General features: G+C 39.0%; 2 protein-coding genes across 2 annotated transcripts in view; one reads left to right on the top strand and one right to left on the bottom strand.

The window, feature by feature from the left end:
* tbcd (tubulin folding cofactor D) overlaps window positions 1-23,979 on the bottom strand; it is a 375,176-nt gene that overhangs the window by 286,543 nt on the left and 64,654 nt on the right. Inside the window, 2 exon segments of the mRNA XM_072483144.1 lie at window positions 19,825-19,919; window positions 22,764-22,838. Coding sequence (XP_072339245.1) covers window positions 19,825-19,919; window positions 22,764-22,838 — 170 coding nt within the window.
* Window positions 747-14,418, top strand: znf750 (zinc finger protein 750). The gene is made up of 3 exons (XM_072483143.1): window positions 747-904; window positions 10,318-11,976; window positions 13,231-14,418. Exons 2-3 carry the CDS (start codon window positions 10,478-10,480, stop codon window positions 14,093-14,095), a joined length of 2,364 nt encoding a protein of 787 aa, XP_072339244.1. The 5' UTR covers window positions 747-904; window positions 10,318-10,477; the 3' UTR covers window positions 14,096-14,418.

Genomic DNA, 23,979 nt, shown 5'->3' with positions numbered 1-23,979 from the left:
CGGCACCTGTTCGGGGAGGCTGGTACGGGAATCGAACCGTGCTGCTGACCTGCCTTGGTCTGCTTTAAAAGCCAGCGGTTTAGCCCAGTGTGCTAAACCAGCCCCTTTACACATGCTGTAAGATCATCAAAGACAATGTCAGTCATTATGAATGCTCATTTGGTGTACAAAACTATACATTATTCATGGTAAATACTAAACGGTAGTCTCTGTGAATGGCACTGCAACAATTTATTTGCACAATAAAATATGCCTATTTTGGAGAATGATAAACAGCGAACACATTCAGTTGCACTTGAATTTAGAAGCGCATTTTAAACCATATATTTTAATGCTTGGTGATTGCAGGAGGAGCTTAAGCACTGAACTTCAGTCATGGAATACAAGCATAGCTGACAAAACTTGTTTGGTAAGGTATAACACATTCTGCAAATGCAGTAAACGCAATTGTATTTAAACAGGTAGATTTTTTAAGCAGTTTAAGGAGCTTGGAGAAGGAAAGGGGAAAAAATTAGAAGGAAAAGACCAGCGTAAGCAGAGTTACAGTTCAAACAAAGGTGCTTGCTTACACCACAGAAGTTCAAGTTTGTGTAAACATGACAGCTTGCTGTAAAATGGCCAGTAGAAACCAAAACAATTTTGCTTTGCAAATCAGTTGCTGAGGTAATACTGGAAGAAAGCTGTAACTGGATAGAAACACATGAATCATTGCTTGGGGCAGGAATAACATCAGGTGCATCTCCATGCCTTCAGGGCCCAACTCCTTCACTTATAGTCCCTCCTACTGGAACTACTCGCTTCATTTTCACCTAACAATCAAGGAGAGCACCCACTTTGCTTCAGCGCAGTATATTCATGACAATAGTAATCAGCAAAAAGCACACTTGCACTCAATATATACAAGGTAAGTGCATTGTGTTTTGTTTTTAAACTTGTTTTTAATCATTCTAAATTAGTCATTCTTATGCTGAAATCATCTGATGACGATCAATGTGAACTTAGTAAATTGTAGTTGTATAATAGATAATGTACCATATTATGCTCTGATTGCAAAATATATTTACTAAAATCTCAATTCTCTAAAGTCTCAATGGTTGCAAGAGTGTTTACTAATTAACACAACTTATATTTCGTTTAATGCACATTACACATTATTACAGGTTTTATTCAGATGGGTTATAACTTCTAAATAAAGCAAACAAAACTAATTTAGTTTGACTGAAGTGTTTTAGGATATGGCAGAAAGATGTTTAAAAAGAAGTACCAGGAACGTCACAGAAATTCATACATTTAAAAAACTTATATGAAGATCTTTTTATTAATTTACTTGCACACCATCCCATTAGGAAGGGAAAAAAGTCCTAGAGAAGAATCATTAATTGGTCCGAAGTGCTATCAACTAATGAATATTGTGTGGTATCTCAACGCAAAAGCTGAATTTTTAGATTTGAAGATAGCGTGTTTTTAAGCCCTCATTAAGTAATCCAATTTATAAATCAACACTAGAAATTTATCAAGAATTTGAAGAAAACTCAGAAGCAATTTACAGACTTTGGTAAATACACGATTCAAAACCTAAGAAACCACGCTTTATTTGCAAAAAGCAGTTGTTGTCCATACACCTGTGCGACTGCTTTAAGCAAGGTGCTAAGGTACGGTTAAAGTCTGTGTGTCAGCACATACACACCCACTTCAGGAACCTGCATCTAAATCTCCGCATTCACCGTCATTCTATCCTCCAGGCATAGAAATGAGCCAACAGGAGATGAACTCAGATAACTTGTGAAATACAGAAAATATAATTTACAAGAAACAGGCAATCAAGAGGTGTGATACGTTGCTGAAGTACAGATTATCCATTCTGATTAAGTCCATTTTTTCCTAGTTTTGGTTGCACTGGGTTGTGCCATGTCAAGTGGAAAAGTGCCTGATCACCTTTAGTGTATCAATATTCTATACCACATAAGTTTACCCATGAAATTCCCCAAATTATCAAGTTTTCAGTCTGTGTTGGTGAGAGGTGGTGGGGGAAGAAACACTGCAAAGTTGAAGAATGAGTAACGTCAGAAGGCAGGACACCTTGAACGCATCTCCTAGAGACTGGTTATAAAGTAGATTTAGAAGCAGTTCCCCTTTCAAACAGTTAATACAAGGCACTAATGGAAAATACAAATAAAAAATACATTCAATTCCTAAAGTTTCTCATATTAAAAGTTTTTTGAGTATTGGTTTCACCCATCTTAAATGGAACTTTTGTTTCCATTTTCAAACAATTTTAGCAGAATAGTTGACTATATTTCTCATATAAAAATGCAAACTATGCCAATACTAGTCAAACTAAATCAGTACTTTCAGTTATCAAAGTTTGTGTACATGATTATCTGTCAGCCTCAGGAGTTAATTTTAACTGTGCATGCCAAACAAAAATCATCAGTGGTGAAGGCAAGGGTTATCTACATAAAGATGATGTTCTGTGAACACGCTTCAGGAGAAAAATTGAAAACATATAGTTGAGTAGTCAAAAAATGTCTCCAAAGAGTATAAATTTCCTTTTCGGAACTTAGAAGTTAACTTATCACCAAATAAGATACCTTGGATCGATCAGATATTTGCCTTCTCTGGCCACATCCTGGCAGAAAAGGGAGTTTATTTTACTTTGGGCGGTTCAGAAATGCATCATCATTCTGACCTTTAAATTGTTGCTATTGCTGGGAGCCCATTTCTGTGCGCAGTACAATTTCGGCACCAAAATCAAAAATAGAACAAGTTGTACATGCCATCAGTGGGTGGCACAAACAGAAGCTAAGTACTTCCCTGCAGGGAGGGAGGAGAAATGAAAGAAGGGTCATCCTGCCTGCTTTCATACACGTCTAAAAAGAAGTCCATGAGAGCAGCATTTAAGAGGCACAGCAACCATGAGGGGTCAGGAAGAGGGGCAATGCCATGTGAGGAGTTAAAAGGCAAGAAAATGTTTTCTTTTCCATAAAAGGGATGGAAGAGTGTAGTGAAAAACAATTACACCCTCAACTGTATGTTGTTAATTAACACTTATATTTTATACATTTTAAAATAATTTTACATAAGAAAATTGGTCATTTGTGCATTTTTGTAAATGTTGCATGAAAGAAAAGATATTATTTTGTAATCGATCGTAGACATTTAACTACTCAAAAGATATGATCGCACTAAAAATATGCCAACTTGTAAACACAACCTTAAGATATGGAAACATAAATTTTCAGCCATTTTAATAATTTCTGTGGAGCTGCCAGGCCATGTCCATCACGTGCCCAATGGCATTTAAGTGCCTTTTTGTCAGGTGTCAGTTTTAGCAGCAGCCAGTGATTTGACTGAAGGGCCAACAATCTCGAGTTTTATCTAGTCCTCACAAAACGTTCAAATATGCAGTCTTCTAGTAGAGCTGAGTGCATAACAATCAGGTACCAGAACCGAGTGAATATTTCTTTCTACAAGTCAGGGCCAATGAGACCAAATATGGCACCCCACTACTTTTACAACTAAGGTCAACTGGGAACCATAAACCAAGAATTGAGCTTTTGACCTATTGGTCTGTATGGTTAAGTGATTTTACAAATTGGGCCACTGCATCTACCTTGCACAGACTTTTGCAGTGTCTCTTGATAAGGTTGATCTTTCATCTCCAAACTCACCACCAACCACTCTCGACTCATCTACTATTGCTAAATTTACTTATTTCTTGTCCGGCATCTTATGTCGGATGAGCAGAAATTTCTTCCAAGTAAATATTGGGAAAGTCAAAGCCATCGTCTTCAATTCACATGATAAACTCTGTTCCCAAGCTACAAACGCCATCCCTCTCCCTAGCAACTGTCAAGAGGATGAAACAGATAGTTCATAATGTTGGTCATTTTTGACTCTTTGATGAGCTTTAAGCCACATCAAAAAACCACCTCTTTGCACCTCCCTAACATTGGTCAACCAGCCCCCCCACCCCCCAATCTCATGTTGAATCCTCCTCCGTGCCTTTGTAATCGCTAGCTTGACAATTCCAATACACTCCTGGCTGGTCTCCCACATTCTAGGGTGTGCAACCTTGAGGTCACCTGAAACTCTGCTGCCGTGTTCTTAATTGCCATTAAGTCACATTCACTCATCACACCTGTGTTTGATGACCTACACTGGCACCCGGTCAAACAGCGCAGTAATTTTTAAATTCTCATCCTGGTTTTCAAATCATACTGGCGTCGCACCCCTCCTTATCCCTGCATTCTCCTCCAGTTCCACTCTGAGATATTGGTGTTCTTCTAATTCGGGCCCCTTGGGCATTCCTGATTTTAAACTGCTCCACCACCAGTGGGTGGCCATGCCTCAGTTTCTTGGGCCCAAAGCTCGAGAATTTGTTTCCGAAAAAAAATCGGTCTCTTCCTTCCTTTGAGATGCTCCTTAAAACCTACCGCCTTGACCACATTTTTGGTCAACTGCTTATGTGGCTCAATATCAAATTTTGCTTTATACCATGCCCGTGAAGCACCTTGGGTAACTTTGTTAAAGTCGCTATATAAATACAAGTTGTCTGCTGTTGCCGCTCACAATGCCGTGTCTCACCACAAGAAATCGTCTAACTTCCAAAAAACAAATTTTAAGTTGGCACCGCAAATGCTTTAATATTCTGAACAAGACATGCCAGAACATTATGAACTTTCAAATTTACTTTTTCGGCTGATCATGGGATCAACAATCAACATCTCTCAAAATAATAATAATAATAATAACTCATTGTCACAAGTAGGCTTCAATGAAGTTACTGGAAAAACCCCTAGTCGCCACATTCCGGCGCCTGTTCGGGGAGGCTGGTACAGGAATTGAACCAGCGCTGCTGCCCTGTTCTGCATTACAAGCCAGCTATTTAGCCCACTGTGCTAAACCAGCCCCTGCTTCTATTTAAATTAATAAATAGGAAGTACTGGAAAGCCACAAAAGATCAGCCATTACCAGTACGATGGCTCCATATTTTTCTTTGCAGAAATGTATTTTTAATCATTAGTTTCTGTTTTCATTTTATATTTCTAGCATTTGCTTTCTTTTTAATATATATTTCTTTAAGGGTTGTAGGCCTTAAATATAAATTGAGTTTTCCACAAAAAAAATCAAGTTCCGACAGAGTAAGTTTCTGAGAGCAAATCACTGATCAACATAAGAACACAAAAAGCAAGAGCAACACAAGAACAGAGCAAGAGCAGGGGCGGGCCACATGGCCCGTCAAGCCTGTTCCACCTTTCAATACGTACATGGCTGATCCTGGGCTTTAATTCAAATTTTCTGCCCATTCTTCATATCCCTTAATTCCCTGAGACACCAAATATTTGCCCGTACCAACCTTAAACATATTCAACGATGGAGCGTCCACGACTCTCTGAGATACAGAAGTCCAAAGATTCCCAACCTTTTTGACTGATGCAATTTCTCCTCATCCCAGTCTTAAATGATCAGCCCTTTATCCTGAGTTTTAGATTTCCTGGCCAGCTGGCCAATCTCTCAGCCTCTGCCCTTGCAAACCCCTTCAGAATCTTATACATTTCGATGAGATTTCCTGTCATTCTTCTAAATCCCAGAGAATGTCTAGACCCAATATGCTCAGCCTCTCGGACTAATTTAGTGAGCAGTCACTGTACTACCTCCAATACAAAGAACAAAGAAAATTGCAGCACAAGAATAGGCCCTTCGGCCCTCCAAGCCTGCACTGACCATGCTGTCCGTCTGAACTAAAACCCCCTCGCCTTCCGGGCATCATATCCCTCTATTCCCTTCCTATTCATGTGTTTGTCAAGACGGCCTTTAAAAGTCACTATCATATCTGCTTCAAGTACCTCCCCTGGCAGCGAGTTCCAGGCTCCACCACTCTGTGTAAAAAAAACTCGCCTCGTACATCTCCTTTGAACTTTGCCCCTTGCACCTTAAACCTATGCCACCTAGTAATCGACTCTTCCACCCTGGGAAAAAAGTTTCTGACTATCCACTCTGTCCGTGCACCGCATAATCTTGTAAACTTCTATCAGGTTGCCCCTCAATCTCAATCGTTCCAGTGAGAACCAGCCAAGTTTCTCCAATCTCTCCTCATAGCTAATACCCTCTATACCAGGCAACATCCTGGTAAATCTTTTCTGTACCTTCTCCAAAGACTCCACATCCTTCAAGTAGTGTGGCACCCAGAATTGAACACTATATTCCAAGTGCAGCCTAACTAAGAATCTACAAAGCTCCAACATGACTTGCCAATATACAAGCATATATTTTCTTAAATGCGGAGACCAGTACAGGAGACAGTACTCCAGGTGTGGTCTCAGCAATGCCCTGTGCAAATCTAACAAGACTTCTTTATTCCTGTACTCAATTCCCCTTACAATAAAGGCCAACAGACTGCTTTATTGCACTAGCATCTACTTTTGAGTGCAACAGCTCAATTGTCTTCCAAGACACAATTTTCATTGCAAAAACTATTGTGTGATCATCTCAAATTTTCGTAATTGGGCGTCACTTAAACTAGCGCTTTTTCTTATTACTCTTGCACAAAATGCTGCGAAGTACCAATCTCTGAAATGTCTGATAGAGTAGATTTTATAGTTCCAATCTTAACGTGCATTAGACCAATTTAGCTCAAGTGCAATATATCCTTGGGAAATGTCTCACATGAATGTTATGTAGCATCATGACAACAACCAAGTAATTGAGGGGAGCCAGCCAGAATCTGTTTAGGAAACAAGAGTCCCCACTTAATATGAGTAGAACTGAAAACATTCGAGATAGAGCATACAACAGCTGGGATAATCTTGCTTTATCAAGTTCAAGCAGATTTCACCAACACCTGAATCTGAAATGCAAATTACAGTTGTCCATAGCATTTTCAAACTAAAATCTTGGTCAATGCAGGAAGAAGAAATGGAATGGCATAATTTTAGCTCAAAGTAAATCCTTTATTCATTAAATCTAACTTGCAACAGCAGCATTTCTCTCATTTTCAAGTTATTTTCTCTTCATCACTAATAAAGACCTGATGTTAATTACATCAAAAATAACATGCAGAGAATAATGTTCATTCTAATTTACTAATTATTAGATGGACAATTATTCCATGCCACCAGCTTCAGTAAAAGTCCCCATGGGAAGAATTGACATGGAGCTGTTAAAGAGCTTTTAATACCTACTTTATCCAAAAACGTTGGCTCAGGGTGCCATCGGCATCCACGGAGGCAACCTTGCAGTGTAGATGAGTGAACATTCTTGTTTTAAAGCTTTAAGTGTTGCAGGTGTTATCTATCATTTGGGTGGATCATTCTGGCTGGTAGCACATTGTTCCACACACCTGTGCAGACCCTCCTATGGCAATAAGAAAGACTCTAACCAGACTGGTAAAGTTGTGAACATGACTTGAATTAACTACACAAAATGCTCTGAATTTTCAAATATCCAGATATGGCATCTGAACATATTCCTTTTGCACTTTGCCATCTGCTGCTTAAATTTCCTTGTCGTGCAAATAGGGTAGGATTTGGCAGGGGACCCAACACAATTATAGAATCACTTCTATAAAATGATATCTACGTGCCAATGGAACATTGATTAAGAAGACATACTAGCTTGTCTAGCATATAAAGTATCTGACAAGCTGACACCAAAACCTTGAATCTTAAACACCATACTAATCCAGAACCAACATACTCCAAAGATAAAATCAATTTATATCTGATTCTATTCAATGCCACAAATGTCTAAAATGTTATCCTTCAAAAACATCCACTGCCTGATAATCTATATGCTATTACCAAGTGGACTGCAGCAAATCAGTGCCCTGAGGTTATAAGATTGAACTCACTGACCCTTCCATGTCTCCTTCCCAGCAGCGTCTAAATTGAATTTGAACTATCCAATCTTGAGGTTACCAAACCTATTTGACAGTTCAGTTTACATTCCTTTGTATAACTGCACAGCCCAAGATAATCTATCGCCAACATTATTCCTATGTGTTCGCACTTGGTAGAATACCTATCAGTGCAAAGTTACATTTAGGATCATTTTTAACATTGCAATTCTTGCTCTTAAATTAACTTTTACCCCAATATTTCTATGTCAAATGGTTTATTCATTTCCTTCTACTTCCCCTAGCAAAGTATGGAAAACAAATATCTGACCTGAAACTAAATTGATCCCATTTATTTTTAAGTAGAGAATAAACAACTTGTCAATTAAAATATGCCTTACAGTTATTTGGGTTAAAAAGGTTAACGGAAACAATTAATTCGAACATGTTTTGGGGTTCAGGCCACAGAGAGCTCAGTAATGAGTAATTAGTAATGAGGGACACATCAGTTAAATCTTTATTATAAAAATAAAAGCATCTAGCCTTTGGGGTAACATATCACACAGCTTTCAAACCATGAGAACGAAACTATCAAAGTTTCTCATGAACCAGTATCAGAGGACTGTAATATGGACAAGCTGCAACAGGTCTTGTTGGCAACACAAGCTAACCGTACAAGCTCTTTGAAACAATACATTAGTTTCTCAAGCATCTCTTCACTTCTCATATCAGGTTAGTGAAATCTGAGTTCATGGTTCTTAACGGTCTCAGTCAAAATAATGCTATTGATAAAAAGAAAAAAACAAATGTCATTTGTTTTACACGGAGAATAAAGACCGCAAGTAAGCCTATTTGCATTCCACTGATAAATTCAAACAAGATTTCCCCACCAACTAGGATTGTATAATACACAAAGTTTACAACAGTGTGAAAACCCAAACACAATGAAAAGAAAATTGTTTGGTGAAAAACATATTTTTGTGCAAAGAAATATCTATTCAACTGAATATGAAATTATGTCAGCCTTGCTAGTCAAACCTGCATTTACAGGCAACTGCCGTCAAAATTGAATCACCTTCTAAACTTTGTACCCCTTCAATATCATGTTTCATCTTCCCAAAGCGCCCAGCTAAGAGTGGCAAGAAAAAAAAACTGTCAAAGCCCAAACACTGTCACTTGAACTGAAAAAATGTATGGAAATAAAAAGAACAATTGGAATGGAAAGATACATTAACATAGGTCAGTGACAGCTTAGTTTAAAAAATTGAGTTGAACCTTTCACCAAGATTACCTTTTTAATAAAAAGAGCAAATTAATTTACTGTCCAATGCCCCATTTACATGACAGCGCTGGATATAGACCCATCTTCTGTAGCAGCACTTATATAAATGAGATGGCATATATTTCTCTGGTGGAAAGGAAAACCATCTTGAATTGCTTTTGTTTCTCCAAAGACAAAATTGCCAGGGCCAAGCTAAGTGGTCATTGATAGAATAGTTTGCTGTTTGCCATTATATCCCAGACATGAATGGTCTGAATCCAACCTTTGTGAAAGATAGCAATCTGATTTTAGCACCAAATGGCCTGTACTGTCCTTCTGCTATTATCAGGAATCATCTGCAGCCAGAATGATAAAACAGCAAGTGTGGTTTTGCAATAATTGTCTGAGTAGACATTTGCTGTAAATAACTAGTATTTATTTAGCACTTCTCATGTCCTCAGGATATCCCAAAGTGCTTGAAATGGCAATGTAAATTATGGATTCAAGTCCCGGATTTTGGCTTAAACCCAAGACCAAGATAAGAGTCCAACTGACTGATCCAAATTTTACTTGTGTCAGTGTCGGCACCAGTTAAGATTCTAACTCTCTCACCTGATTTAAATGAAATGAACTGAAGAGACTGGAGAACTGCATCAAATGTTTTCAACTGTTGTTTGTTATTACATCAATAATCAACCTTCACATAACTCATAATACGTAACTAATCAGCTCATGCTAACAAAAGAAATGTGGCTATTTGAACCTATAGTTCTGAAATATTTAGCAGCTCTAGGAACTGCTTTTTCTAAAGAATGGGAACAAACTGGAAAATCTGGTGGTAAAGTCATTTCTTAATATCTTTTTGCACGTCCTGTGAAGACACAGGGGCAATTTTTATATGGGCTTGACATTTTATTATAAGAGTAATTATAAGCATGGGATTTACCAGATTTCAACGTAGCTGAAATAGCCAGATTTACATTGATGGTTTAAATTTTATAACTTCCCCTTGGGTTATTAAAAATACATACAATATTTTATACAGTGGATCATACTGGTTTATCTGTATGGATGTATTGACGTCATACAAAAGGTGGCCTTTTGCCACACTACCAAATTTGCAAACAAGTCTCTGAAACCAGGCGTGCCTTATGGAATGTGCTGGCTTTTACGCTCATCTTTAGACAAAGTTAACCAGTTTTCATTCTTTCTTCCACAGTCTCATACAACTTATTTCGGTACTAATTCAGTCATATATTTTGGTTGTCTGTACAACGAAAGTGGAGGTTTCTAATTATCAATTTAAATATACTTAACCAATCTACAAAAATAAAGGCCCGGGAGAACCACTAATTAACAATCTTCCTCAAGAACAAAAAATGAGCCTCACTAAAGAACGCAAACCAAAAAAACCTCACTACATTCCTCGGCCTCCAGGAAAACCATTCAAATACAAGTGTTTCCAGTGCCCATTCACATGCAATGAGAAATCGCACCTGTTTAACCACATGAAGTACAGCTTGTGTGAAAATTCAATCTCACTGGTTACAGACCAGGATCAAACAGGAAAATATCCAAAGTCAAGTCCGAATGAGACTAACGTACTCAACCAGATCGATGATGTGTCAAATGGGTGCAATGATCAGAGGACATCAATCAGCAAACCCAATAACATTTTGGAATGCACAAATCCTGTTACAGATAAAACTACAAGTCATCAGATCATCAGTAATCATGAAATCAAAGAAAATGTAGGAACGAATAATCAAACTTTTGCGCCGGTTACAAAGATCAAACAACAGAAGGAACCATGCCACATGATTCCTGCAACAAGTGAATCTGAAAAACCAAGAGCTATCGGAAAGGATGAAAGGTCCTCGGCTTTCTTGCCTGTTGGAGGACTGAGGTCCAGCGAAAAAGACAATGGAAACACAAATTCTGTTTCAGAAAATTCAAACATCCGGGCATCTCCCATCCGAATGAAGTCAGCATTTTACAGCCCTGGTGACCAATGGCGAGCACGTCCTTCTTCACCTTCACCAGAGCTTTCCAAAACAAATGAAAGCTTTGGTTCAATTCCTCCCAACACATCACCATTGATTCCAGATTATGCACACTATTACGCTGAACGAGGCTCAAGGGTGGTCTTTTCACCCTATCTCCTCACTGGTAAGCCACTTGAATATGACAGCCCAACAATTCCACTGTATGTTTCTCCTGACCAACAACATTTTCCGCTGCCTCATCTACAAACTCCAGGCATGACTTTGCCAAGACATTTAGTTCTATCAACATTAGAGCAGTACAAGATTCTTCATCATTTGCATTCAAACCTTCCCATTCCTTATGGAGTCCATCACCTCAATGCAACTGAATATCCTATTCACCGGTTTGGCCTGAAGCCTCACCAAGCAAGTAATACCACCAGGGATCAAAATACACATCTGCCAGTTGGCAGTCCTTCACTTATTGAAGCTTCACCACCACCAGAATTATATCACCAAGATTCTCACAGAATGCTTCCCAGAGAATGGGAGAATTCCATTCCTACAGCATATTCAAAAAATAACAATACTGCAACATTGAACATGAACAGTGATTCATACACAGGGAGAACAAATATAAAAATGAGCCCTAAAGCAGGAAGTGCAGCAATGGGCTCTCCAGGTCGACCTAGCCCAACCTTTGCTCAAACAAGTATGGTTTCAGAACATTTCGGTGAAATTCCCAACAAGTCTCTTTCAAACGCAAACTTTAGAAATAACAGATTGGACGAACGCCCTACGCACTTCAGACCAGTCGAAAATATCCCAAATCCACACAAAAACAAATTCTACAATCAACACGATCAGCCAGAAAGCCAAGGACCAGACAGCAGGTACAGCAAACATTAAGAGTTTTCAACTTGTTTTCGACATTTTGCATTCTTAAGATTGCTTATATGCATTTTCTAACAGCTGCATTGGCACCATATTATGTACACTAGCAAGCGTTCATGGAATCAAGCTCAGCTCACTAAGTAATTCCAGAGGATTTTAATTTCAGAACTATAATCCACACAATATAGCGTTGTTTTGCATTATTATCCACCATTGAATCGGTTTCCACCAGACAGTGCATTCTAGATTATAAGAACTGCAAATAAAAATTATGTCCCCCATGGTTCTTTTGTCAATTCTTTTTAATTGGTGTATACTTGTTACCAACCATCCGGTCAAAGGAAATAGTTTTGCCCAATCTCCTACCAAACTATTCTTTGGATGCCTCAATTAAAATCGCTCCTCGAGCTTCTCTGTTCTAAGAACAACAATCCAGCATCAAGTCTCTGCACATAACTCTGTGCATTCGCAAAGGTCTTTAAATCTTTCACAAAGTACCCTGCCCAGAAATGGACACGGTATTCTAGTGAGGCGTAACCAGTAATTGTAAGGTTTAATCATAACTTCATTGCTTTTCTACTCTCCACCTCTATTTATTAAAAAAAATATTTTTTTAAAAACACTTGGTTAATTATCCTGCCACCATGACAGATTTAAATATGTCAACTCTGAATGAGACTATTTAAAGTGTTATGAATCTGAAAAATATAAGTAACTAATTTTTGTTAACCGCTTTGGAGGTACTATCAATGTTGTGCTTTGTGCATTCCCACCATTTTCTTTAACCAATGAGTCAGCCTTAGCTCAGTGCTAACGGTCTCGAGTCAGATGTTTTGGGTTCAAACCCCACTCAAAAGACTTGGGTGAATAATCTAGGTGGACAGATACTTCCATGCAGTGCTTCCTCAGTGTGCCATTTTGCAAATAAGGCATTACACCATGAACCTGTCTGCCTATTCCAGTAGATGTAAACTATTCTTTAGTCTATTCAAAGAGTGGAGAACTTTTCCCAATGTCCTAAACAACATTTTCCCTTAAGCAACACCCCGAAAAAAAGATTATCTTGTTATTTCTATCATTTTTTTGTGGGATTTTACTGTTCACTTAATGCACTAGTTGTGGAGCACCTTGGAAAGTTCCGAGAATGTGAAAGGCTCTCTATAAATACAAGTTGTTTTTATGCCTTTATGTTTAAAATATGTAACAACTATAAAATTCAGTCTGAAAATCAAATTTTGCTACTCTGCTTACAGAATCCTGGTCGCCAATGAGCATTCACCATCCAGTTCAACTTATTCTAATGTCACCATTTTGGATTACTACCATGGCAATTCCCTGGTATCCACAAGTACAGGCTCCACCAACATGATCCCATTAAACCTTTCCAAGAAAGAAAAAGCAAAAACAGAGCAGGACAAGCTGTATGGGACTACAACTAATAATCTTCCACAAGACTCAAATGAAAATTCTTCAGATGGCAATTACTGCCCACTAGATAAAAAGTATCAAACTACTATAAAAGTACAGGATGTACCGTTAAATCTTTCAGTCAAAGTTAAACATGATCATTGCTGGCCGACACCTGAAGATTCAATTCCACCACAACTTGATAGCACTTCCATAGAATCAAGGGCAGAGGCAAAGTGCTTAAATGGCAGCAAGTCACTTCATTCTGACTTAAAAAGTAATTTAGTGGAAGATCTCAGCACTGGCAAAGATTGCAAAAAAACAGATCAATGGAAAGGCCAGTCAGAAAAAGATGTTGTCAGCAACCTGCAAACATTAAACGCTGTCAAAAGTACACAAAGCAGTAATGATGAGAAGAAGCAGTCAGCTGCAGTGGCTCTTTGCCAGTTAGCTGAATGCAGCAGTGGAAAGTGTAATGAGGAATGGTCTTTTTTGCCAACTGGACAATTTGTCAGTTTGGAGGACCCCAGCTATGAAGACAAACACATTTGTGATTCTCCTGCAATTGGAAAAGTAGAAAAAGAACAGATGCCAAGAAGTCAAAAAAGGTCAAACGAAGAATCAGTTAAAACACAACTAGAGGCAACATTTGTCAAGAATAATGATTGTGGTAGAATATTCAATTTGAGGAAGAGAACTAGAGTTTCATAAGATTGAAACCAATTAGACTAAGCAAATTATTAAGCCATGCAAGGTTGACGACCATTGTTTGCATCAAGGTTCCAAAGCCTGGATTAGTCACCAAGATGCATAACACGCCCAAGGACAAGGGCGTGCATAAACGCTTCATTGAATTTCTGCCGATTATATTATATGCACTATTTTGGGTGTTGGTTAAAAGCAACAGATTACAGTTCAACACCACCAGCTTCCTAAACTCAGCAGCCAATTTCAGTTTTGATTATACTGCTGTACAGAAGACTCAGATTCTTTGGGACTGAGACTCAAATAAAATGGTGCAAGTTCATCCTAAAGGGAGCAACTAGTATTTTTATTCGGAGCTCATTTTCCCCCCTTAAAATATAATGAATATAGACCTAAATTATGGGAGTTTGAATGCTACAAGCTACAAAAATAAAAGTGCAGCTAGCAATCTAATTCCATCTCTGACAATGATTCGCTCAAGTTTGCTTCACACAACTACCTCAGGTGAAATAAGCAATAAAGTATGTTTGTAAAATGTTCAATGACCTTTGAGGAACAGTTTTGGTCAATGTTCTGAAAGCACTTGAAAGAACATTTAGATTACTTATTTGAGCCAGGAAAAAGCAGTGAAATCAGGTTGGTCAAGATAAGCATGCAAGCCAATATTTGACATTTCTGACAGTCCAATCAACACAAGATGCCAAGGAGCAAGTATTTCAAATATCTTAAATCAACAGGATTATATTTAAAAAATTATGCAGCGATTTTTATCAAAGCAATGTTTTCTTCCATATACACAATAATCTCCTGGGATAGCTTGTTTTACTACAGGACATAGGGGTACAATAGCATAATCGTTATGTTACTGGACTAGCAAACCAGAGGCCTCAATTAGTGATCTAGGCACATGCTAAAATCCCAACCTAGCAGCTGGAGAATTTAAATTCAATTAATTAATTAAAAATCTGGAATAAACACTAATGTCAGTAATGGTGACCATGAAACCACTGGATTGTCATAACAGCCCATCTAGTTCACTAATAATCTTACCCAGTCTGGCCTATACGTGACTCCAGTTTCAAAATAATGTGGTTGATTCCTAACTGCCCTCTGAAATGGCCGAGTAAGCCACTCAGGTGTATGCAAAGCGGTAGCTCACTGCCATCTTCTCAAGGGCAATTAGGGATGGGAAATAAATGCTGAACTTATGAATGACAAAAAAAAAACATTACGTGAAACCCTCTAACTCAAGTACATAAAAATATGTGGACTATCAATGAAATAGGAGCATCAATAATAAGAAAATAATTAAACTGCAAATTTTTTTATGCAACTTAAACCACCTCAAGTCTAACATTCGCACTACTTAACTAATAATTGAAATCTTAGAGGCGCTGGTAACGGCGCCGCTACCGTTCTCACCTAAAAGGTTTACCACGAACCCGGTGGTGGCGGCAACACTGAATATTTGGGGACCGTGGAGGCGACAGAGAGGGGTGCGGGGAGCCCTGGTGGGGTCCCCTATCAGGAACAACCATAGGTTCGCCCCAGGAAGAATGGATGGAGGATTTCAGAGCTGGTACCAGTTGGGAATTAAGAGGGTGGGAGATTTATTTATAGATGGGACTTTTGCGAGCTTGGGAGATTTGGAGGAAAAGTATAAGTTGCCCCGGGGAAATTTCTTGAGATATATGCAGGTGAGGGCATTTACTAGACAACAGGTGAGGGAATTTCCGTTGCTCCCGACACAGGGGATACAGGACAGGGTGCTTTCAGGGGTGTGGGTCGGAGAGGGCAAGGTGTCAGAGATTTATCGAGAGATGAGGGAAGAGGGGGAGGAGTCGGTGGGCGAACTAAAAGGAAAGTGGGAAGAAGAACTAGGGGAGGAGATAGAGGAGGGTATGTGGGCTGATGCCCTAAGCAGGGTAAATTCCTCTTCCTCATGCGCCAGGCTTAGCCTGATTCAATTTAAGGTGCTACATAGAGCACACATAACGGGAGCAAGATTGAGCAGGTTCTTTGGAGTGGAGGACAAATGTGGAAGGTGTGGCGGGAGCCCGGCAAACCACGCACATATGTTTTGGGCGTGCCCGGCACTGGAAGGGTATTGGAAGGGAGTGACGGGAGTGATTTTGCAGGTGGTGAAGGCCCGGGTCAAACCAGGCTGGGGGTTAGCTCTATTTGGAGTTGCGGAAGAGCCGGCAGTGCAGGAGGCGAAAGAGGCCGACGTTGTGGCCTTTGCGTCCCTCGTAGCCCGGCGCAGGATCCTACTCATGTGGAAGGAGGCGAAACCCCCCGGACTGGAGGCCTGGGTAAATGATATGGCGGGGTTCATTAAACTGGAGCAGATAAAGTTTGCCCTGAGAGGATCGGCTCAAGGGTTAACCAGGCGGTGGCAGCCATTTCTCGACTACCTAGGGGAACGTTAGAGGGAAGACAGATGACCAGCAGCAGCAACCCAGGGGGAAGGGGGGGGGGGGGGGTTAGTTTAGTTTAGGTCAAAGATAAAGGGGTTTTGTTACTTGTGTATTGTTAAAAATTTCTGTATTGTTTGCTTTGTAAGAGGGGAAAAATTGTTGTTTGGGAAAAAAATTTCAATAAAACATTAAAAAAAAAACTAATAATTGAAATCAATAAGAAGTCTTACAATACCAGGTTAAAGTCCAACAGATTTGTTTCGAATCACTAGCTTTCGGAGCACTGTTCCTTCCTCAGGTGAAGGAGCAGTGCTCCGAAAGCTAGTGATCCGAAACAAACCTGTTGGACTTTAACCTGGTGTTGTAAGACTTCTTACTGTGCTCACCTGGTGCATCTCCACATCATCAACAATTAAAATGAACCCATAACTAGTTGAAATCCAAATTGACTCAGTTCTAACCAACGGTCCATCAAGTTTTGTTTAATTGTATTTCCTTGACACTGGCTAAAGAACAGGTCCAAAAATGCATATGTATACAATTATTTTGCAGCTTCTAAATTGCTTAGAATGCTGTGATGGTAATTAAAACAATGTACTTTAATTTTGCTTTATTAGGTTCACTTGAAGTACTGGGGAAAGTAATTCATGAGGGTTGTTACACTGCTAAAAAAAATATTGTTGTGGACATTAATTTATATTATGGTGAATCCTCTGGTGATGGAAACACTTAGTGTAATGTTTAACCATTTATTATAAAATATATATTTTTTTTGCTACTGGATTAAGGATAATTTATCATGAAAAAAAACCTGCCTATTTCATTCTTTGTTGAACACTAGTAATATTTTAGTAGTAAAATAAGAATATCATTCCGCATAGTAAATTTATATTAAATCACACCAAAGGTAAATAGTTTTTCTATATCAAAACATATCAGGTACAAGGGTACTGCAAACAAAATTCACATAATGACAATAATATCTAAAGTGAACAGGCAAATCATTCAAAACAAATGTGTAATAAAAAGGAAACTAACTTGATTGAAAGTCAAATTTTGATGTCAAACATTATTTTAAAGTTTCCTTTTTACTGCATTGAAAATGAAGTCTCCATTTTTTAATTTGGGGTTTTGCACTGGGGTTGGAGATCAAATATTATCAGCTCCTGGTACTCAGAAATCTGCACAGTTAGGTGTGGATTTCAGAGCTATGGCAGTCACACAAAAGTCTTTGAAGTTGCCGAGAAATCACAATTTTTTATTTTATGGCGACAATCTTTCAGATACCCAGGTCATTCATAGATGGCAGCACAATCAGATAAAACCCGACAGAATCATTGGTTTTGTATCTACAGGCAGGAAATATATTTTGTTCAGGACTTAAGAAGCAATATAAAAGCACCTGAAAAGATACATTGCAAATTCAGTAGTAATCATCTCTATTTCAAAACTATAAGAGGTCCAATGGCTAAGTGTGACTATATCAATGCAGCTAAATGTGAGTTTATTCATTTAGGACCAAAAACAAATAGATGAGTATTTTTTAGATGAGAAGCCAGGAGCAAGTAAATCTATAGCTTTGAGTAGTAGGTTCATGGATGAAGGTTGTCAGTAAATTTACATGCCCACTCTCTCTGCATGCACACTACCCACAGTAACTCTTTCTGCATGCACACAATTCAGTTATTTGCTTTTAAGGAATTTTAAATAAAATGGTCACCTAAATTTGTTTGTAGCTATGATCTGATAGCGGCACAGCAGCGGTGGTTAGCACTGCAGCCTTACGGCACCAAGGACACAGGTTTGATCCCGGTCCTGGGTGTGGTTAACCACTGTATTATATTGTACATACTGTTCTTACTTATTGTACTTACTGTTCGTTACATGTCTGGGTTTGTCCCTGCTGGCTCCGCCCCTCAGGCTCAAGTATAAAGGTAGCTAACCTCCAGCCCTGCCCTCATTCTGGGACCGGCTGCCAGCAGGTATCTTTTAGCTGATTAAAGCCACAGTTTACTCTTCCGACTCTCGTCTGTCATCATTGATGGTACATCACAGGTGGTCACTGACAGTGTGGAGTTTGCACATTCTCCCCGTGTCTGCGAGGGTCTCACTCCCACAATCCAAAGATGTGCAGGGTAGGTGGATTGGCCACGCTAAATTGCCCTTGCCTCTTAATCGGAAAAAGAATTGGGTTCTCTGGATTTTTCTTAAAATGTTTTTAAATCTCATATCAACTAAATATCATTTTTTGCAATGGCCCAAATTCCTTTTAACAAAATTTGAAGAACTTCTGTTGTCCTCCAAATTGAACAACCCACAACTAAAATTGCACTATGCAGCATTAAAGTTTATGATTTCTGTCAATTAGATTTTTTGTCAGTAGGCCTTGAATTACATCGGCAAACAGGCATCCTATTTTTTTGTGAAAGAAGAAATTCCACTTCCTAATTTAAAACAAAGCACATGTGAAAGAATTATTTTACGGTAATTGTATCAAAAAAACAAGTAGTAAATGTATCACCTGGTCTGGTGGTGAAGAATACACCAGAAATGTTTCAGTGTAGATTTGAGACCTGATTTACCCAATCTTAACTCGGGTAGCAGTGGACGCAGCAGAGCTGGTTTCATCATGCACGGGTTAGAAAGAGAACACTCTCAGATGCTGCTCACTTGTGACCACTCACCCTCCACTACCCACTTCTCCACCCCAAGACGGAGATTGATAATTTGTTGCGCGCCAAAGGTATTAGGGGATACAGGGAAAAAGTTAGGTAGTTAGGTCTCAACGAATGGCAGAACGGCTCAAGAAGTTAAATGGTCTAATCCTGTTCCTAATCATCAGCTGAATTTCTTCAGAAAGGCAAGACTGGCCTCCAACTGCAATGTTGCTTACTAACATCCAAGTTCAGACTCACTCTCTGGGATAGCTACTTAGTTGAGATACTAAGAGATGTCAAGACCTGCAAAACCATACCTCTGGATGAGTCACCATATAAAGAAGAGGTGAAGTGCAGGACGATAATCAAAGGCAAGAACTGGAGCATGGCCAAGCAGGGGTAAAAATATAATTGATTATGTACAAGAGTCAATTTAAATGAATTTTAAAAACAGTTCGGTTAATGAGCAATAGCTTTTTAATAAGCACAGGCAAAAGGAAAAATTAAATGAAGATATTTTTACATACAGCTAAGCACTGCACATTTACTATTGAGACAGTGTGAAACTTATGCTGGTGGTTTAACATGTCCTGCAATCTTTAGTAAAGGAGGGCAAAGTGAGTACTTTTTAAAAGAAAAGGCATATCTGGTTATTACATACCATCAGGGAGCCGAGAAGGAAGTAACAATCCTCTTCTGCCCAGTTCAGCGAGGGCAAGACATCCACCATGCCAGGCTGTGTCTGTTTCCTGAAAACTGCAACAATACAGATAGGTAATAAAAGGTAACAATGTCAGATTGCCTGACTTTTCAGGGACTAACTGGGAAAAACATACTTGCATTAAAAATACAGAAAATAACAAAACTAAGCGGAGTTAAATGGATTAGTTAAGAGAAAATAGACATTGAGGTCAAGCAATACATCATATCAATTATGGGATATACCTTACTATTAAATGGTGTACTTGGGAGAGTTATGGGAAGTAATTTCATATTATTAATTTAATAGCGTGGTAGATTTGAAGGCCAGAAAATACAAATGGAAATTTATGTGAAATGCATTTAAAAAGATATCAAGGAAAGTTTCTTTACTCAAGTGATACACACTTGGAATTTTGGCATAATTGCAATGCTTCACCAGTCAAAAAGTCCTTACTGTTCGCTGAGCTTTATTGCTAAAAAAAATGCTTTCTTTCTGAAAAAAATGAGTTTTAGTTTAATTACAATTCTCTGTAGTCATGTTATCAAAAAACAAAGAACAATACAGCACAGGAACAGGCTCTTCGGCTGTCCAAGCCTGTACCGGTCATGTTACCTCCCTTGGCCAAAAACCTCAGCCCTTCCTAATGCCGTATTCTTCCATACCCATCCTATCCATGTATTTGTCAAAATGCCTTTTGAACACTGTTAACGTATCTACTTCCACAACCTCCCCTGGCAATGCATTCCAGGCACTCGCCACCTTCTGTGTAAAAAGGCCTGCCTCGCACATCTCCTCTAAACGGACCTTAAGCCTATGCCCCCTGGTGACTGACCCGTCCACCCTGGGAAAGAGCGCCTGCCCATCTACTCTATCCATGCCCCTCATATTCTTGTAGACCTCTATCAGGTCGCCCCTCAACCTCCGTTGTTCTAATGAAAACAATCAGAGTCTATTCAGCCTCTCCGCATAGCTAACACCCTCCAGACCAGGCAACATCCTGGTAAACCTCTTCTGCCCCCTCTCCAAAGCCTCCACATCCTTCTGGTACTGTGGCGACCAGAATTGTGCACAAGAGGGTAATTTCAATGCTGACGCTTAATAATAATCCCACAACGACAAGGCAGCCAGAAATGTGATTTATTTGCAGTAAATAACATGCATTTATAGCCTGATAACAAAGTTGGCAAGCTTCATGACATAAACTCATGGATAGGAAAATAAAATCTTCTTGAAAGATAGCTACAAAAATAATTTTGTTGCTTTTATTGATCAAGCATTCAAATTTCACTGGAAGGTAGATCAAATGGAGATGGCAAATCATTGTTCGTGGCATAAAATAAGTCAAGAATTATGTGGTAAATAACAAAAAGTGAAAACAGGCAATATACCATCACTGACTGGTATCTAACCACTGAGCTTTAATGAATTATGGGATGGATTGGAATGGTTTGCCCATCCATTGGGAGCTGCTGCGTCCAGAAATGTATGAGATTTCAAGTGCTAAGTATTATCAATAGCTCTATTGATGTAATAAACAAAAGTTAAGATATGAAAATCCAACAATATATACATAGATAAATTCTAAGTTGAATATTAATTTCAGGCATACATTTGCCATAAACATGCAAGGTTATAAACAGAACTCAATGGCTGGTGAAAAGGAAATAAAACATATCAGTGAGGAAAATACTCATAAGAAAAATGTTAGTTTCACTTGATTGGGACTCTTTCTTAACTGACGTCAAATCACCAATCAAAACTACACCTTCGCTCTCATCCATGTCAGTCTACTAAGTCTGGGCGTCAGTATTATTACTCCCAGTTATTGCCACCCCTTGTTAATCAGAATATAAAAGCACTAAAAATCTGCCCAACCCATTTTTCTGTTAGCTTTAGGTATTCACTTCCAGTTAGGCGAGTTTCTTGTAGAAATGTTATTGATGCCTCCAGCTATTTCATCTTTTGTTTAATTTTGGGTGTGATGAAAGGTGGCAAGGGACTAAGGTGACTGGATTTGGGGAAACCAATTATCGCTTGTCACGCTAATAAATCCACAGTAAATTATAGCAAACCATGTGACTTCAGGAACATCGATGTGTGGGGAAAATATACATTTGACTAAATAAATACAAATCTACTCCAAACCATACCCCAAAACGATAACACCAGTGGGAAATGCATTAAACTATCAATCACACATGAACTACTCCCCAATGTGTTACCAAGCACTGGCATGTTACCAAGCACAGCACTGAGGTGATCCAAATAAATTATTCATGTAGGTAGGAGATGTGGCAGAAATTAGTTTTGAGGTCAGCTTTATATCACATTTCACCATCTTACACAAGTTAGCGACAGGATCGCACTGGTGAACTAAGTCAATATGAAGTCAGCTGTTTGCCCTCAGTCAAGAAAGGTAAAGGGACAAATCTTCATGCCTAATTCTGAAACAGATAATCGTCCAAATGCAGAGTTAAAAATTTGTCTAATAGTTTCAATATCGATCAATACCATATCACTGCAACTCCCTCCGTACAATTAAAAAATAACTGGATATTAATTCTACATGGCTGCATAGATTACCAACATTAAGGATTCACACATTGTTTCTACCTCTACTATTCTTATCCTCAGGAAACTTTCATTTCCAGCATTCAGACATTCAAATGAAGAGTTAACCATTAATTCGTTAGGACTGCTAGCCTGAGCAAATTTCTGCCTTGCCCAACACCATTCCTGTACAAGTTTGAAACTCTTTTCAGTTTTTTTAATAGAATGTAGTGACAAAGTGATGAAGCATAAGTTGTTACTCTATTTACTGCATTGCAACACAATACATCACCTGATATGGGGCCAAAAGAAAATTGGAAAATGTAACCTAAACACTAAATCATTACCTGAAACATTCAAGTACAGATCCAACAACGTCATCTGCAAGCTCTTTTGGAAGTCTTCCAGTCACTCTTCCTATACTGAAATAGGGTACAAGATAATATATCAATTCAAATTTTTATCATCCAGTTAACTCCTCTCAACTAAGCAAATATCAATAGCATTTTGAAGACCTCAGTCATTTTAATTCACCAAATGAATCACCAAAATTGCCTGGTATCAACCGATCTTACAGAAATAGCTTGATGAAACAGAGCATCTTCTTAGCATAGAAGTAAGTAGAGTTGTTAAAGGTTTCTGGTACAAAGCCATGCAGTTATCTCCCGTTAGTTTGGCTCAGTAGTAGCATGTTCACCAGAGTCAGAAAGTTGTGGCTTCCATGTTCGGTTGAGAACTTAAGTACATAATCTGACTGACGTTTCAGTGCAGTACTGAGACGGTGCTGCAACATCATCTTCCAGATAAGGCAAGAAAACCAAGGCCCCACCTGCCCACTTCAGTGAAAACCAAGGATCCCGTGGCACTATTCAAAGATGAACTGAGTGTCAATCTAATTTGAACAACGAATACAACCAAAACATATTCACAGGTCATTTAATTCATTTGTTGTTTGTCGGGCCTTACTGTGTGTCAATTTGGAGTGGTGTATGCCACATATAACACCTTTACTTCTCAGTAATTCACTGAACATGAAGACCAAAGTAAATGCACGGCACTATATAAAATGCAAGCTCCTTTCCATAGACTGAATTTACAAATCTGCTTTGCTGTCAGACATAAATCCAGAATCTTATTTAAGATACCCATCCAGGGAAATGCACAAAAAGAGAATGATTATTCCAGTTCTGGCCAAGGGGGTGATTGGGGGGCTCCTGCCTGAGAAGAAGATGAACAGTCAAGGCACCCAATAATTAGATGCCCTGGGAGGGAGGGCCGATTGCTTCCTCCCCAACAGAAACTTCCCCCCCAGACGACCAGGCCTGATCAGGATAAGAACCAACACAATGCTCACCGTGGTGAAGAGAAGAAAATGAGAAAAGAATCCCCAAGGAGGGTACACCGAGCCTAGTTCAAAGCGACCATGATCGCAGGAAGGATATCCAGAGCAACCTCCCTCCTAAACAACCCAACCATTACAATAGCCCAGGAGAGAAACATGAAGAAAGGCCCAAAGGCGTCTTGCATGCTGTACAGGAAGGCAAAGGATAAGGCATGATCAAT

The sequence above is a fragment of the Scyliorhinus torazame genome, chromosome 18 (assembly GCF_047496885.1).
Source record: "Scyliorhinus torazame isolate Kashiwa2021f chromosome 18, sScyTor2.1, whole genome shotgun sequence".
Classification (NCBI taxonomy): domain Eukaryota; kingdom Metazoa; phylum Chordata; class Chondrichthyes; order Carcharhiniformes; family Scyliorhinidae; genus Scyliorhinus; species Scyliorhinus torazame.
The sequence above is the reverse complement of the archived record's forward strand: the minus strand, read 5'-3'. Positions and strand labels throughout refer to the sequence as shown.